The sequence below is a fragment of the Anoplopoma fimbria genome, chromosome 8 (assembly GCF_027596085.1).
Source record: "Anoplopoma fimbria isolate UVic2021 breed Golden Eagle Sablefish chromosome 8, Afim_UVic_2022, whole genome shotgun sequence".
Classification (NCBI taxonomy): domain Eukaryota; kingdom Metazoa; phylum Chordata; class Actinopteri; order Perciformes; family Anoplopomatidae; genus Anoplopoma; species Anoplopoma fimbria.
The window spans coordinates 5,956,911-5,970,936 of NC_072456.1; the positions used below are offsets into that span (position 1 = coordinate 5,956,911).

General features: G+C 41.0%; 1 protein-coding gene across 1 annotated transcript in view; it reads left to right on the forward strand.

Annotated features, from left to right (window-relative positions):
• mast2 (microtubule associated serine/threonine kinase 2) overlaps positions 1-14,026 on the forward strand; it is a 159,561-nt gene that overhangs the window by 117,752 nt on the left and 27,783 nt on the right. Inside the window, exons 6-9 of the mRNA XM_054602133.1 lie at positions 6,912-6,987; positions 8,415-8,435; positions 9,298-9,376; positions 10,844-10,998. Coding sequence (XP_054458108.1) covers positions 6,912-6,987; positions 8,415-8,435; positions 9,298-9,376; positions 10,844-10,998 — 331 coding nt within the window. The remainder of the gene's footprint in view (positions 1-6,911; positions 6,988-8,414; positions 8,436-9,297; positions 9,377-10,843; positions 10,999-14,026) is intronic.

Here is a 14,026-nt window from a genome sequence, read left to right on the forward strand (position 1 = left end):
AGAGAAAAATGGATGGATGGTAAAATATCGACAATTATATCTGACTCTGGAGAGAGAGAGAGATGGAGAGAGCTCTTCATTAACAGTGTGTTTGTGCTCCGCTGACAGGCATGCGGCACACGTCTCATTTCCTGCTCTGGAAATAATGGAACTTGCCATGTCACTCACAGCGCCCACACACACACACACACACGCACACACACACAAACACGCACTATTTGCTTGAATAACTGGTTTGGATAAACAATACATCGATCTGGATCACTACATCAATATAGTGATCCAATATCATTGATACAAAGTGAAAACATCGATGCATATAATCACCTTTTAAGATACGCCTTTATTTAAAAAAAATAATAATCATGGAACATCACCTTGAATGTAATCATTCACATTAGATGTTGCATGTGCATCGTCATGGTTGCTGAGTGGTTAAGGGACAACATCCCTGGTTCCATTCCATCCAGAGACCACTCTCTGTCTCTCTCCCTCTCCTTTCATTCCCTGTCTGTGCTCTTCACTGTATGCTACACACTAAAAGGGAAATGACCAAAGAAACATGCTAATAAAGAAAATATACATTTAAAGCTTTAAGGGGACTTTAAGAGACAGTTAAATGGAAGTAGTAAAACACTTTTTGGGCTGGTGACTGAGAAGCTTAGAGCATGTTTGGTAGCTTCTATAAAGAATATGTCATTATACATTCATAAGTGGATAATGGGACAGCACGGCTCTTGGGCACAGCCATGCAAAAGGCCCCAAAACCTCTCTAATGTAGGTGATTTTATAGTTGTCTCTTTGTAGTGCTGAGCAATATAATGATTTATCGTCTTTCAAAGGAAACATAACGTAATGAAATGATAGTTATATGTATATCCAGATATTGAAATACACAATTAAATTGACAAATAAATTGACAATAACAAGCCCATACTGACTCAAATTTCTTAGACCATCTGTTCATTTTCCATTTAGGTATTTAAATCACATAGGAGTATACAAAAATAGGCCTTACCCTGTAATTATTCCATAATGACTGTTTATATGTTGAATTTTCTGTAAACATGCGTGATGTATATTTTTATAGAGTTATAAAAAAAAACTATATTGGGATAGAAGATTTTGGCCATATTGGTTTTGTGGTTGCCTGTTTGGGGTCACATTGCTCTGCAGCATTTATAATACTCCGTCCGTCTTTCACTCCATTCTTCCATCTCTTCCTCTCTTCTTTTCTTCCTCCTTCCTGCCACCAGACTGCTGTGGCTGCTGTGTTGCCAGGGCAACGCTGCCACCAATCTCGCAGTCCGCCTCACGGTCCTGTCTTTTTTTGTATCCCAGACACTGCAGAGGAAGTAAACACTGCTAATTAAATATCAGTAATTAATGTTACGATTTTCATTTTCTCTCTCTTGCTGCTTCAGTGAAACACTTCTTGTATCACCTTTGTTCTATCCAGGATTAGATGTTTGAATAAAAGCTTAAATGGGGTTTTCAGCCTTATGCTAAGTTTGATAATGCCTCCACAGAAACGTACACGTTAACAGAAACCTTTATCTGGTCTAATCCAAGGCTGTGATATCTCTACTAATTAATATGCACCACTGGAGGCCATTAAAACTTTCCCTTCATTCCCACAGAACCTCTTTATACATACGTGATTGCTTTTTTTTTCTTCTTCTTTTCCTCTCAAACTCTCGCTCTGGCCCTCATCGCAAATTTCATCATGGTTTCAATCACCCGGCCATTTGCCACTAATCAAATGGAGATTCCTCAAAGTCTACTATCCTGAGGGGCTGATGAGGACCAATCTTTTCCAAAAAATGACTTATTAAATCATGCATAAATCCCTCGTTTCCTCTCTCCTTCTGTCTCCTTTCTCTTGCTAGTGTCTTGTCATCTCCATGACGTCCCCTTTCATTCTCTCCTCTTTATCATCTACACTTTCTCTCTTTCTTTCACTCCACCCGGCCCTGAACTTTCCTCTCCCTTCCTGGCTGACATTTGGTAAAGGCCAGCCGATGATTGGCAGCCTCGTGTGCTCTGACTTCTGATGAATCCTCTCAAACAATCCACCGCACGACTTTGTAATTGTACTGAAGGAAAGGAAGAAAGACAGCTTGGGAATCAAGCTTTTCTTTTATTCCTGTCACACACTCAAGAAAAACACAAGGCGTTCTTATTTTTTTGTCTTTCCGCCCCCTCCCCAATTATAGCTGTATTTTGTTATCCCAACCACACTCTCCCTGGAGAGCCAGCGCGACGGAAGAGGCACAAAGCAGATAATTCATTTGCATGTTTCTCATACTCTGGTATATTTCTTGGTCTTTGCTAAAGTAGGTCACCGTCAACTTCAGTTCACAGCACAAAAACCTTCTGAAAATGTGACAGCATAGCAGCTTTCTATACCTGTAGTGACGAGACCGCCTTCCGGGTGCTCTCAGCCTGATTTACATTTCACTTTCAAATCACCATCCGAACAGTGATTTCTCTTCCTCACAAGAAGTGGAAAGTATTATTCAAATAGATTTCCAGAGTGATTTTATATATTTTTTTCCCTCTGGAGCCAATCAAAGTATGTCAAGAAATCAGGACTTGCAATGTTTCTGGTCTCAGTGCAGGGAAGATTGGCCTCTTGGTCTTTGGCTGATAGTTGGGCGTTTGGCGTGCTGGTTCTGTATGACAGCCTTGACCACAGACTGCTTGTAGGTCAGTGGGGCAAAAAAAAGAAATCTGAGAATGATGCAAACAAACAGACGGTTAACATCCAAACAACCTGTCATCTCAGAACAGATGGCTTTTTTCAACAACAAATTATTAAACCCTCTGAGTTACCACTAGTTTATCAGCTGGTAATATATATATTGTCAATTTCTTTTTTTTTAATTGTCATGTTCCTAAGGTTGTTTAATCTAATTCCCTCCCTCGCCATCCTTTCTACAACTTGTTTCCCATGTTTATATTTACTTAAAGCTCAATGCAGACTACGAGACCTTCAACATCTCCAAATTGTGTACTTCTGTACTTCAAACACTAAAAGGACTGTTGTTTTGTAGATTTTGGGGGAGCAGGAAGGACACAACTGATCTCAGACGAGTAACGATAACGGCATTATTCCAGTTGGACAGATTTTAAGCTGTAGTTAATGATCAATAGTCCAAATAATACGAGAGTTTTAAGGCTGAAATCGGTACTTGAGAGTTAAAAAAGTAACATTGGCATATATTACATTTTTTACATAACCTCTAGCCATAGGCGTTTTAGGTAATCTCCATATTCAAAAACTCAGAATACATTATTAAAGAGTAATCGCAATAAAAAGAAACGAAAGAATAAGGTCCGAAATGAAGTTCAATCAGGAGAGACAAGTTCTTGTAGTTCAATCAGGAGAGACAAGTTAGATAAAGAAAGATAATTGTTGATTATTGACGATTGATGATATGTGAAGATCAAGTCTTGAAAGAGTCTTTGCCATTTGGACTCTACAAGGAGATTTGGGATCAAGGGGCGTCTGCCCAGAGCAAGATAAACCCCATGTGGAGTCCAGACACTGGTGGTGGCTGATGAGGCTGATAGAATGATGAGCTGATGAATCTGGGTGGAGATGGGTAGGTGGAGGGGCTCGTAACAGCAAGCTGAACGTACTGAAGGTAGAGAGACAATCATATTTAAAAAGAGAGCAAGATGATAGGCTAACGATGTAATGGTGTCGACCGGCTGATCTAAACAGCTGATAGCATGATTGACAGCTCCCAACAACGACAGCAAGACAATTATGAGTGAGAGATGTATGAGAAATAAACTAAGAGCCTAAGCATACAAGTCCGAGTATAGTCTTCCTGACTGAACTTCAGTCACGTCGCTAGACCTTTATTTGTCGGTACCTTGTACTCCAGCTCAACAAACACCATCAGCTCGCAGAAATCTTCTCCTTCCACAGAGCTCAACGGGAGCATTATCTCTGTAACAAACTGTTTTCGTGATGAGCTACCTAACCGCTTACCTGGTGACATCACAACAACAATTGCTAACACTGCTATCAAATGAGGTGATGAGAGACCGCCTGTTATCTGTCTGCGCTGTTTTCTCCTTGTGCTTGGTCAATGTACTTAAACATGTCTTTTCCGTGTCTTGGTAATTCTCAGCTGACATATTCTGTTCACCATTAATCACATAACTGTATAAAATAATATCTGACATCTTGGATTCCCTTCAACTCCTATCTCGGGCTCCAAATATAAGAACCTCGTATTATTGACAACAATGAAATCCATTTTGTTTTTAAAACTGTTGTAGCATCGGGGACAGCTAGCAAGGTCAGGTTTCGATGTCTGCACAAGGTTATAGTCTTAAAATTGACTGCAACCAAAGATTATTTTCACTATGATTAGACTCTTTTCGTCAGTTGTCCTGTAAATTAGGGAAATGACCATCCAAAGCTCCGAGAGCAAGAAGAGAAGCTCAAACCAGAGAATAGTTGTTGTTTTTTGTGCTCAAAACAGCTGGCGATTGCTTTTCTATCAAACAGTTAATAGATTGTCTCATCAGTACAGCATTATAATGAAGTATCACTTCAGAACCAGGGTGAGGGTTTCTGAGGCTGTTTAGGAAGCCCTGCTAACATTGAGCTCACAACACACGCCTCGGACAACAAAAGCATTATCATGCAAATATATCTGAGCAGCACCAGACACCTTATATATACACACAAACACACACACACACACACACACACACACACACACACACACACACAGAAACACACAGTTTACATCTCGCTGCTGTGTGTGATTGTTGTTTACAGAAAGAGATGGATTTCTCAGTCTTCCATCTGTCTTCTTACGTTGACGAATTGTACACACACACACACACACACACAGTTGGAGCTGTGAGGTGTGACAGGGCCCCACGGAGACCTCTGTGTCTTTTGAATGTAATGTATGAATGCGATGGCAACTAACAAGCTTCTGTTTGACTTATAGCACACGTGTTGGCTTGAGTATGTGCATACATGTTCCGCTGCTTCAGACAGAGACGGAGATTCCCGTCTGACGGAGAGCAAACGCTCTTATTAATATTGGAGTTCCTGCTCCGTCCAGACGGGCTTCTGAGGAAAGATGCATAATTGATGTGGAAATGTCGGACCACTTAATCTCTCGTCCTCCACCCTCGGCGTCTCCCGCCGCTGAAATATTAGCTGCACGCCGACAATCGGAGCGCCGTGTTTCCGGTGTTGCAGATAGACCGGCCTTGAATAATTCTATCCATCACACTGTGTATTTATGTTTGGATGTGTCAGTATGCTTATTAAATAATCTCAGGTTTATTCAGAAGAGGATCATCTATTTTCTCGGTGTCAGTTTCACAGCAGGTCGTTCACTTTGTGCTGCAGATGTTTTATGTTCAGTGCGTTGACGTTTCCTCTCCTGAAACACAAAGACAGATGTTTGTGCATTCATTTTTACCTAATTATACAGTGTGACCTTGACTTTTTGGGGCCTTTTTGCTCTAAACAACAATAGCAACAGTTGTGTCTATCCTGACAACCAGATTTTCAGTTGACACAGAGGTTGCTGTAGCGGTTACTAGGTGTAAAAACTGAAACTTTTGAGACTTTTTTAAGAAACATAGCAACCACAAGTGTGATTAATATTGATATTAAGCTTTTGACCTTAAGATAAGATAAGATAATCCTTTATTAGTCCCGCAGCGGGGAAATTTGCATTTAAGTGGTTATATTTACCAGTTCACTGGAATGAAATAATGTATAAATCTTTTGTCTTCACCTGTTCTTCTACTCAAAATACTCAATTTGGTTTAGGTGAAGGGTGGCATCCTGGTTGAGCATGCAGGATGACACAGCAGTCACGTAGCCAGCTACTAATTTGGTCATAAACAGTCTCTTTTTGTCTGATGATTTCTTCGTCAACCCTTGCCATCAGAAACTCCCTGATCTCGTCGTTTCTCCAGTTAGACACTTTCATCTGGTTTCACGCCAGCTACATTGATAAGTCATCACCAAGCCAACTCTCTTGCTGTTAATTCTCCTAAGAAATTACCTGGTTTATTCACACATGGCCTCAAGCAGACATTACACAGACTGTTCAAGGTCCAGTTCAACTGATTGGACATTTATGTTTTCACATACAGCTTCTCGGGGTAACGTCTAGATCAGTTCAGGGTCACGATGAATGTGTGAAAGAGCCTTTTGAACGATGGCAGGGATAAAACAAACAACTGTTGCAGCCGACTCTTACCTCCCATATGTAGAGTCGGGCCACTAATGTTTGTTTGAGCCCAGCGTAAGTTGACTTACAACATATTTTACGCTGCTAATGCTACCAGCAGCTTTGTGTGAGAGGCACAAACTGGTTCTATGGCTCTGCTGGTAAAGCCAGTGGTTTGCCACCAAAGTTGAGGGGTCAAAGAACCTGATACACCTGATACTTCTATTGAAAAGGAGGGAGGACATGTGAACAAGCAGAACACTTCGCACATGTTTTCATTCAGAGGCCCATTATTTAATCTTTTATCTTGTAATTTGTCAGTGTGTGCTTTCACTTAACATGCAGCAGGAAAAAGCCTGTTGCAATGCAAATCAAACTGATTGTTTTTTTGGGGGGGTTTTGTATTTTTTATATTAGATCTTTTTAGGCTATCTCTGTTATTTTGAAAATGACAGACAAATATGCAGTTCATGGTCAATCCGTCATATTTCCTCATCATCTCCGAAATTGTTGTTCGACAGAGTGATTTTATTTCAGCACAGCTCATTTCCGGTGCTCCTTATCAGTTGCTGAGGTAAACACATAGATACAGAGATGATGTTTTTTCAGCAGGGTTTCTGTTTAGTTTGCTCATTATTTTCTCCTCCTCCTTTTCTTTCCTTCCCTCTTTTCTTCCTCTCTCAGGTACCAGCCCACTGGACAGCCCTCGCAACTTCTCCCCCAACACGGCCGCACACTTCTCCTTTGTTCCTGCACGCAGGTGAGGCACACAGAATCAAGCAGAAGGTCACTTCTAGGTTTAGCATGTTTAACAGTAAACTTAATAGTAATTTGTGGAAAACAAAGCACCGTATTCAGACAGGAAGTCTGAAGGAAATGAAAGAATGGTTAAGCTGCACTTCAGCTTTTAATGTGGATATCTTTGAAAGGCTGTGAAACGGCTCAGTGGACTCGGCGCCTTGAGAGCCGAGCTGCAGCTGATGATAGTGTGTGAGCAAATGAGGAGGCAGATGATCACTCTGAGGCTGTCACTCAAACCACGATTAATAAACCTCTTATCTGTCATGGCTCTCAGCACAGATAGTAATTACTGAGAGGGAAGGACGGACTAAGAGTGTGTGCTGTGCGTGTATGTGTGTGTGAGCATGTTCCTGTGACAGCGATGCATGCATGTTCAGGGACTTTTTGAAATCCAAGATTAAAAAAGAAAATGTAAATAAATTCTCAGCAAGCCTGCCTCTTAAAAAATCATTAATGATGATAATGTTTCCATGGGAACACATCTTTCCTGATGTACCAAACCCCAAGGCTATTGCTATAGACAACCCCGTTAAACATCGTTTGGCAGCAGTGCAGCAGCCAAAAAGAGCATTAATGTTGATTTAAATTGGAAATCTCTCTCTGTCTGATTGCTGACCTCATTCCTGTAGAAGCTGGAGACGCTGGAACCACAGTGACACCGTGTGGTGGAGTTTGATATGAGAGGTCTTTGGTTTTAGGGTCCTTTTGCTGGATGTACAAAACCTTCCTAGTTTTCTTTTTCTCTTAGGAAAGGAGAGATCGGATTGTCTCTCAGGTTAACACTGTTAAGTTTTTTTTTGTTGTTTGGCTTTTGATCCTTATTATGTACAACATTTATTGAAAAAATAAAGTTCCTAAAAATGCTTACAAATAATAATAGAAATGATCTGGACTTTGGGGACTTTATATTATTCTGGAAATAATAATTAGCAGGAAGATATTATATTTGATAGTGATGAGCGATGGTTCTTTTTAACAATTGAATTGCTCCATTTTGTATTTTTTTCTGAATTTATTCATGTGATATTTTATCAATCATATGCTTAAAAATTAACTATTTATTTTACATATTATTTTATTATAATTACATATTATTTTATTATAATTACATATTATATTATTATAATTACATATTATATTACCACAATAACGTGATATGAATCTAATCCACCCCTTGCAGCCACATAAGTCTTTAGCAGGTATACAGTTGGTTTGTGTTTGCCTTGGATCAGCTGAATTAGTTATTTCATTGCTTGTGACTCGTTTTTAATTGTTCAAACAACTTGAGGGCTATGACAGGCTTTAGGAATGTGTGTATGTGTGTGTGTGTCAGTGACGGATGCCAACAGCTATAAAAAGACCACCACTGTCTTGTCTCCCTCACAGTCACGGACACAGGGCTGACAGGTAACCTCTCAGTTTCGACCTAAGACCTTTTTCCTCCCTCTTTCTGCCGCCACCTTCATGCCCTCTGTCCTGCATGGCTGAGCACACACACATCAGCAAATACCCTGCAGAGTCTCTTCTCCTTCAGCCGACACATGAATGCGATTTTAAAAGAGGAACAACGTTTTCAACTGCTGTGACACTCATTAAGCCTTCCCAAAAAACAAAGAGCTCTATGGAGCGATGAGAATCCTTGGGACCAAAAAGCTTGAGGAGATGGGTCACAAAATGTTGAGAAATGCTGCATTCATTTATGGTTGTTCCTTCAAGGATTTGGCTGGTGGATTAATCCGATGCTGAAAATAGTCCCCAACCAATGCACTTTTTTCTCCTGTTTGACAAATCTACAAATTACTGAGTCTTCTTTTTAAAAAATGGAATTCTGTATTTGTGAGGTATTGTCAATGATGTTTGTCTTCAGAAGAAACAAGTGTGCTTGGAGCTTAGAGACACAACCAAAAAGTCATTGAGAGACGGACTAACATGTTGTTGGTTTGGTCTTTTAAATTAGATTTGTTGACAAAATACAGAATAACAGCTGGCTTCCATTTCAATGCATCAAATCCTGAAGGTGTTTGGACTCCATCGTGCTCTGCAGACTCTCGGTGGATCCTCCTCATGGCTTTGCCTGCATTGTTGAGTCCATGTTATCCTTGTTTATGCCTTTTCCCTCCTTCAACTGCAAGATTGCTGTATGTGACGCTGCTGCATCTCCTTGATATGGCTGTTATGTAATATATGTTAAAATATTAGGGGGGGGGGCGCAAAAAGAATGTTTTTGATGTCTTCATCTCTTTATTCTCCGTCTCTGTCATTCCCTCAGGACGGATGGCAGACGCTGGTCTCTGGCCTCGTTGCCTTCCTCCGGCTATGGCACCAACACTCCCAGCTCCACTGTCTCGGTAAATATCTCTACTTTACTCTGTCTCTGCATGTCATTCTACGTATTTAATAATGAAAAATGTAATAAAAATTTCCCTCTGCTGCCTCTGACTTTACTGCAAAGCAAAGAGCCAACAACTCCTCCCTCAGCTATGATGCACTCCGTTCTTCTCCCACCTTCCTTCCTCTCCTTACTTCCTCCCCTCTGATGCCCTCAAGTGTACTTCTGCCTCCTGCTATGTTTCTCCTCTTTTTCCTCCCCTTTTCGCCTCCCTGAGACATATCATCAGTCCCTCTGGTCTAATCCCTCTCCCTCTCCTTTACGTTCTGCTGTTCCTTCATCCTCCTTCTTAATACCCCGGTGTGCGGTTCCTCAGTGCCTGCCGCCTGTAGAATGAGGCTCAGCATGCTTCAAAGGCAGTGAGTGGAGTTAGCCAGCTGTGCGAGCTCTTAGCACGTAGCTCCAGACTGCTAGCATGCCTGCTAGCTCGCTGTATGTACAGAGGAGGAAATAAATTACTTGTTAGATGAAAAGGCCTTCCCTCGGTGCCTAGTAATGACTGATTTGATCATTTAAAGACTTCAGACTTCTAGACATGAAAGTTGAAAGTGGGGTACATTTTAACGTATAACTACTCTTTCAAATTCATTGTAATGGCTGTGTGTTTTGGACCTACTACACCTTTATATAGTCCTTTAAAATGCTGTTGGAAAAATTCCCTATATATGCTTCCTAGTCATCAAATAAAGCTTACATTTATAAACAAAATTTAGATCCATTTTAATCCAGATTTTTGGGCTGTGGTTCACTGTAAATTAACACACAACATCCCCAGTAGCTGGTGAGCAACAAAGAAGCCCGATAGGCCCGATGAATAAAGGCAAAAATATTATTTTAAATGTGACTTTCATTGATCAGATTGTAGTCTCCAGTCACACACACACACACACAGCGTGAAGAGATGAAGGAAAACGGCATGCAGATCTGTGGACATGGATCTAAAAAGGATCACAGTAAATTGAATACTACCTGTAGCTGCAGATGAAAGTTTGTAAAGGGACTGAAGGTTTAATTTCTCCATCTGGAGGTGCATGTTTTACATAAAGCTGCAGAATTAACTTAGTTAAACGCTAGATGTTCATGATCTAGACACATATTTTAACATCCATGCATAACCAGATGTGATTAGCATGACTTAGTTAGTTATTTGATCACTAGTATTCACACGTTTATGAGGAGTCACTCCACACAGAAGGCTCTAAATCTTGGATACAGCTTTACATACTGGGAGAAAAACCACTCACTTTACCAAGCTCCTGTCTAACCCCTGAATGTGACCCCCATTTCCTGTCCTCTCCTGTGCCTAACTCCTTTGTCCTGGACTAGCCCTAGCCCGTTTTTGGCCTAGCTCCATCCTAACCACCCCCCCGCAGTAGCTCCTGCGCTGGTTGTAATCTGTGCTCCCTCTGTGCTCCTCCTCTCACAGTCCTCCTGTTCATCTCAGGAGAAGCTGCACCAGTTGCCCTTCCAGCCCACGCCGGACGAGCTGCACTTCCTCACCAAGCACTTCAGCTCAGAGAGCATCACGGACGAGGAGGGCCGCCGCTCCCCCAACATGAGACCGCGCTCCCGCAGCCTCAGGTAGGGGCTCTGTCATAGGTTATACTGTACTAATGAACCCCGCACAAACACCGGGTAAAAGCCCAAGCAAGCTGGGTTGAGTGTGTTTTATGCATCAGTCTCCAGAAAGGTCAGACTTGTCCCCATGACAGGTGGGAGCGAGGAAGAAGTCCTCACTGTTTATATCAGTGACACTCACCTGTCCACCTGTTGATCTGTCCATCCTTCTGTGTTTCATTCACACCGTCCATCTACAGCTCAAATGTCTTTTGTCTTTCATCATTTTCAGTCTATTTGTGGATTTCATCCACTTGTCACTGCCTTTGTATGCCATCCTTCCTTAAACTTTTCTTTATTTCCATCTTCTTTTTTCTCTCTCTCTCTCTCTCGCTCCTCACCCACACTTAGTGTCTCACTTCCATCTCTTGTCTCGGCAGCTTCTTCCCCTTTCTTCATCTCCGGTTGTTTACGGGGAGATATTGAATTATTTTGCTTCTGAGATGAAAGGAGGCGAGGCCTAGATGCGTGGTGTGTATCTGATTAGAGTCCCACTGTGTGTGCTGATTGATATCGGTGTGTGTGTGTGTGTGTGTGCGTGTGCGTGTGCGTGTGCGTGTGCGTGTGTGTGTGTATTTCTGTGTGTTTGTGTATGTGTAAAAAGAAGTGCCATCTCAGGTAAACCATCATCACACTGCATCCTCATGCAACTTCTATTTCCCTCTGGAAAATAAAAGATGAATTTTTCACACACACAGTTATTAACGTAGACAATGAGAAGTTATAAAATGTTCCAGCTTTTATCAGAAATATAATAAACAGAGCTGACAAAACAAAAGTAACAGCAACTTAATAAACATGAAGGTGACTTTGGAAAGCTGCAGCCAACAGTCGTCGTCTCCCCCCCCCTAGCAGTGAGTGTCATTAAAAAGCTCTTAGTGAGCGGTCTGCAGACACTCTGCAAGAGCTGATAAATAACCAACAGAGAGGCAGACTGAGGATTAGGGACTCGCTTTCTATTAGCCAGTTCAATTTTGGATCCAGTTCCAAATTGATAGAATACTCTAATGAACATACTAGTAAGAGGAGAACGTACCTAGTACTGAAGAGGGTGAGGCGAATGAGACAATATGGAGCAGAGAGAGAAATGACAAAGAGGAGAGATGATGATGATGACGATTGGAGCCAGGGGGAGGAACAAGTGCTTCTGTGTATGAGAGAGAGTGAACAAATGAAAATGAGCTGCAGAGCACAATTATATGCAAATTTTATGACTGATGTGAGTGATGGCAGTCCCCCTTTTTTATTATCATTTAACAGTTTTCTCTGTTCGTTTCTAATTTGTATTCTCCACCTCTCAGCCCGTCCTTGTCAAGTTTAGTTTCGGCAGTACATCCATCACCTCTTATCACTCCTCTATCTTTTGTCGTCTGTCCACCATCCACTCTTCCATACTCTGGGATTGAGAGAGCCACACCCATCCATCATAAACGTGCCACCGTTACAGGCTTCAATCGCTGCACCACATTGACTTTCTGTCTGGAAAAGCACATATCACACATATCAGTACGCATGTAACATATACAAAGCTAGCTCCTTTCCCACGCCGTGTCAGAATAAGCTAACACATATAGCTTATATTTCTATGTTTAAAGTCTCCAAACTGCCACAGAATGAGTAGAATGACGGGTGTTTCTCCCAATTTGAATTTATCACAGGTTTATCTACTTGCAGAACTACAGCAACCATGTCACATACAGTCAAATTAAACTACACTCAAATAGAATGATGAGACTTAAAATAACAAATCCATAAGAAAATTTCAACTATGCCTCTGAATAAAACAGTTTGACCATATTCTAACCCCACTATTCTTAATCTTAGTGCCTGGTAGTATGCTTAACATGGTTAATGGTCAGGTCTAGTAGATACTTAATGTATACTAGCCCCCCCTCCCCCCCTTAAAAGAGCAGCGTCTACTTAGCGGATTTATTGATGTTGAGCTTTTGTCAGTGAACACTTCCTGTGCAACTATTTCAAATTAAAAGCTTTCCATTCTTTTTTAAAGGGGCAGAATAAGGATAATATTAACAATAATAATACACTTTATTATAAAGCACTTTTCAAAACAAAAGGTTAGAAACTATACAAGTAGACAAACAATTCAAAATAATTTTACAGTTGTACAGCAAAAAAAAAGGACTAATTAAAATAAAACAAGATAAAATAATTAATATAATCATTCATATAAAGATATACAGATACAAGTGAAAAACTCAGGCCACAAATTATATTTTTAAGAGTGATGTAAAAGAGGTCAAGGAGCTCGCAGGTCAGATCTCCTCAGGGAGGTTATTCCAGAGAGGACTGGAGGACAGAAAACACCCGGTCACCCTTTGTCTTCAGCCTAGTTTATGGAATGGCTTTCACAGCCTTCCCATGTCCTGGTGGGCTTTGAATGTAACACATGTGCAGGAAGTTTTGACTTTAATTTACAATAGCTTAACATTGAACGACAAAACAGCAAAGAAGAAGCAATTGGAATTAATTAGGGAAATATATATATTTTTATTATGCTAAATATATCAAGACAGCAGGTTAACATGGAGGAAATGTTGAGTTTAATATGCTTTTGTAAATGGAAATAAGATAGGAATAGAGGCTTGTTTTCTAAATTAAGCCTGCTTCAGATAAAGGTCTGGTTCCACCTTTTATTCTTAAAGAACGTACGGAACAAAAGTTTCATCAATTGTCACCGGAGCATCTTCCTCCTGCCCAACACTTTGTGGTTTCAGGAGATCTTTAACGAGATGTTTTCAGTGGAATCATGAACGTTCAGGTTAACACACACACACACACACACACACACACACACACACACACACACACACACACACACACACACACACACACACACACACACCTCATCCCTATTCCACCAGCTCTCACACACTTACACCTCATCCCTATTCCGGCCAGCTCTCTGTCACGCTCAATTAGGCCTCTCATTTCCCGAGTCGCCCGCCTCAGTTGTGAAGCATCAATGTTATTT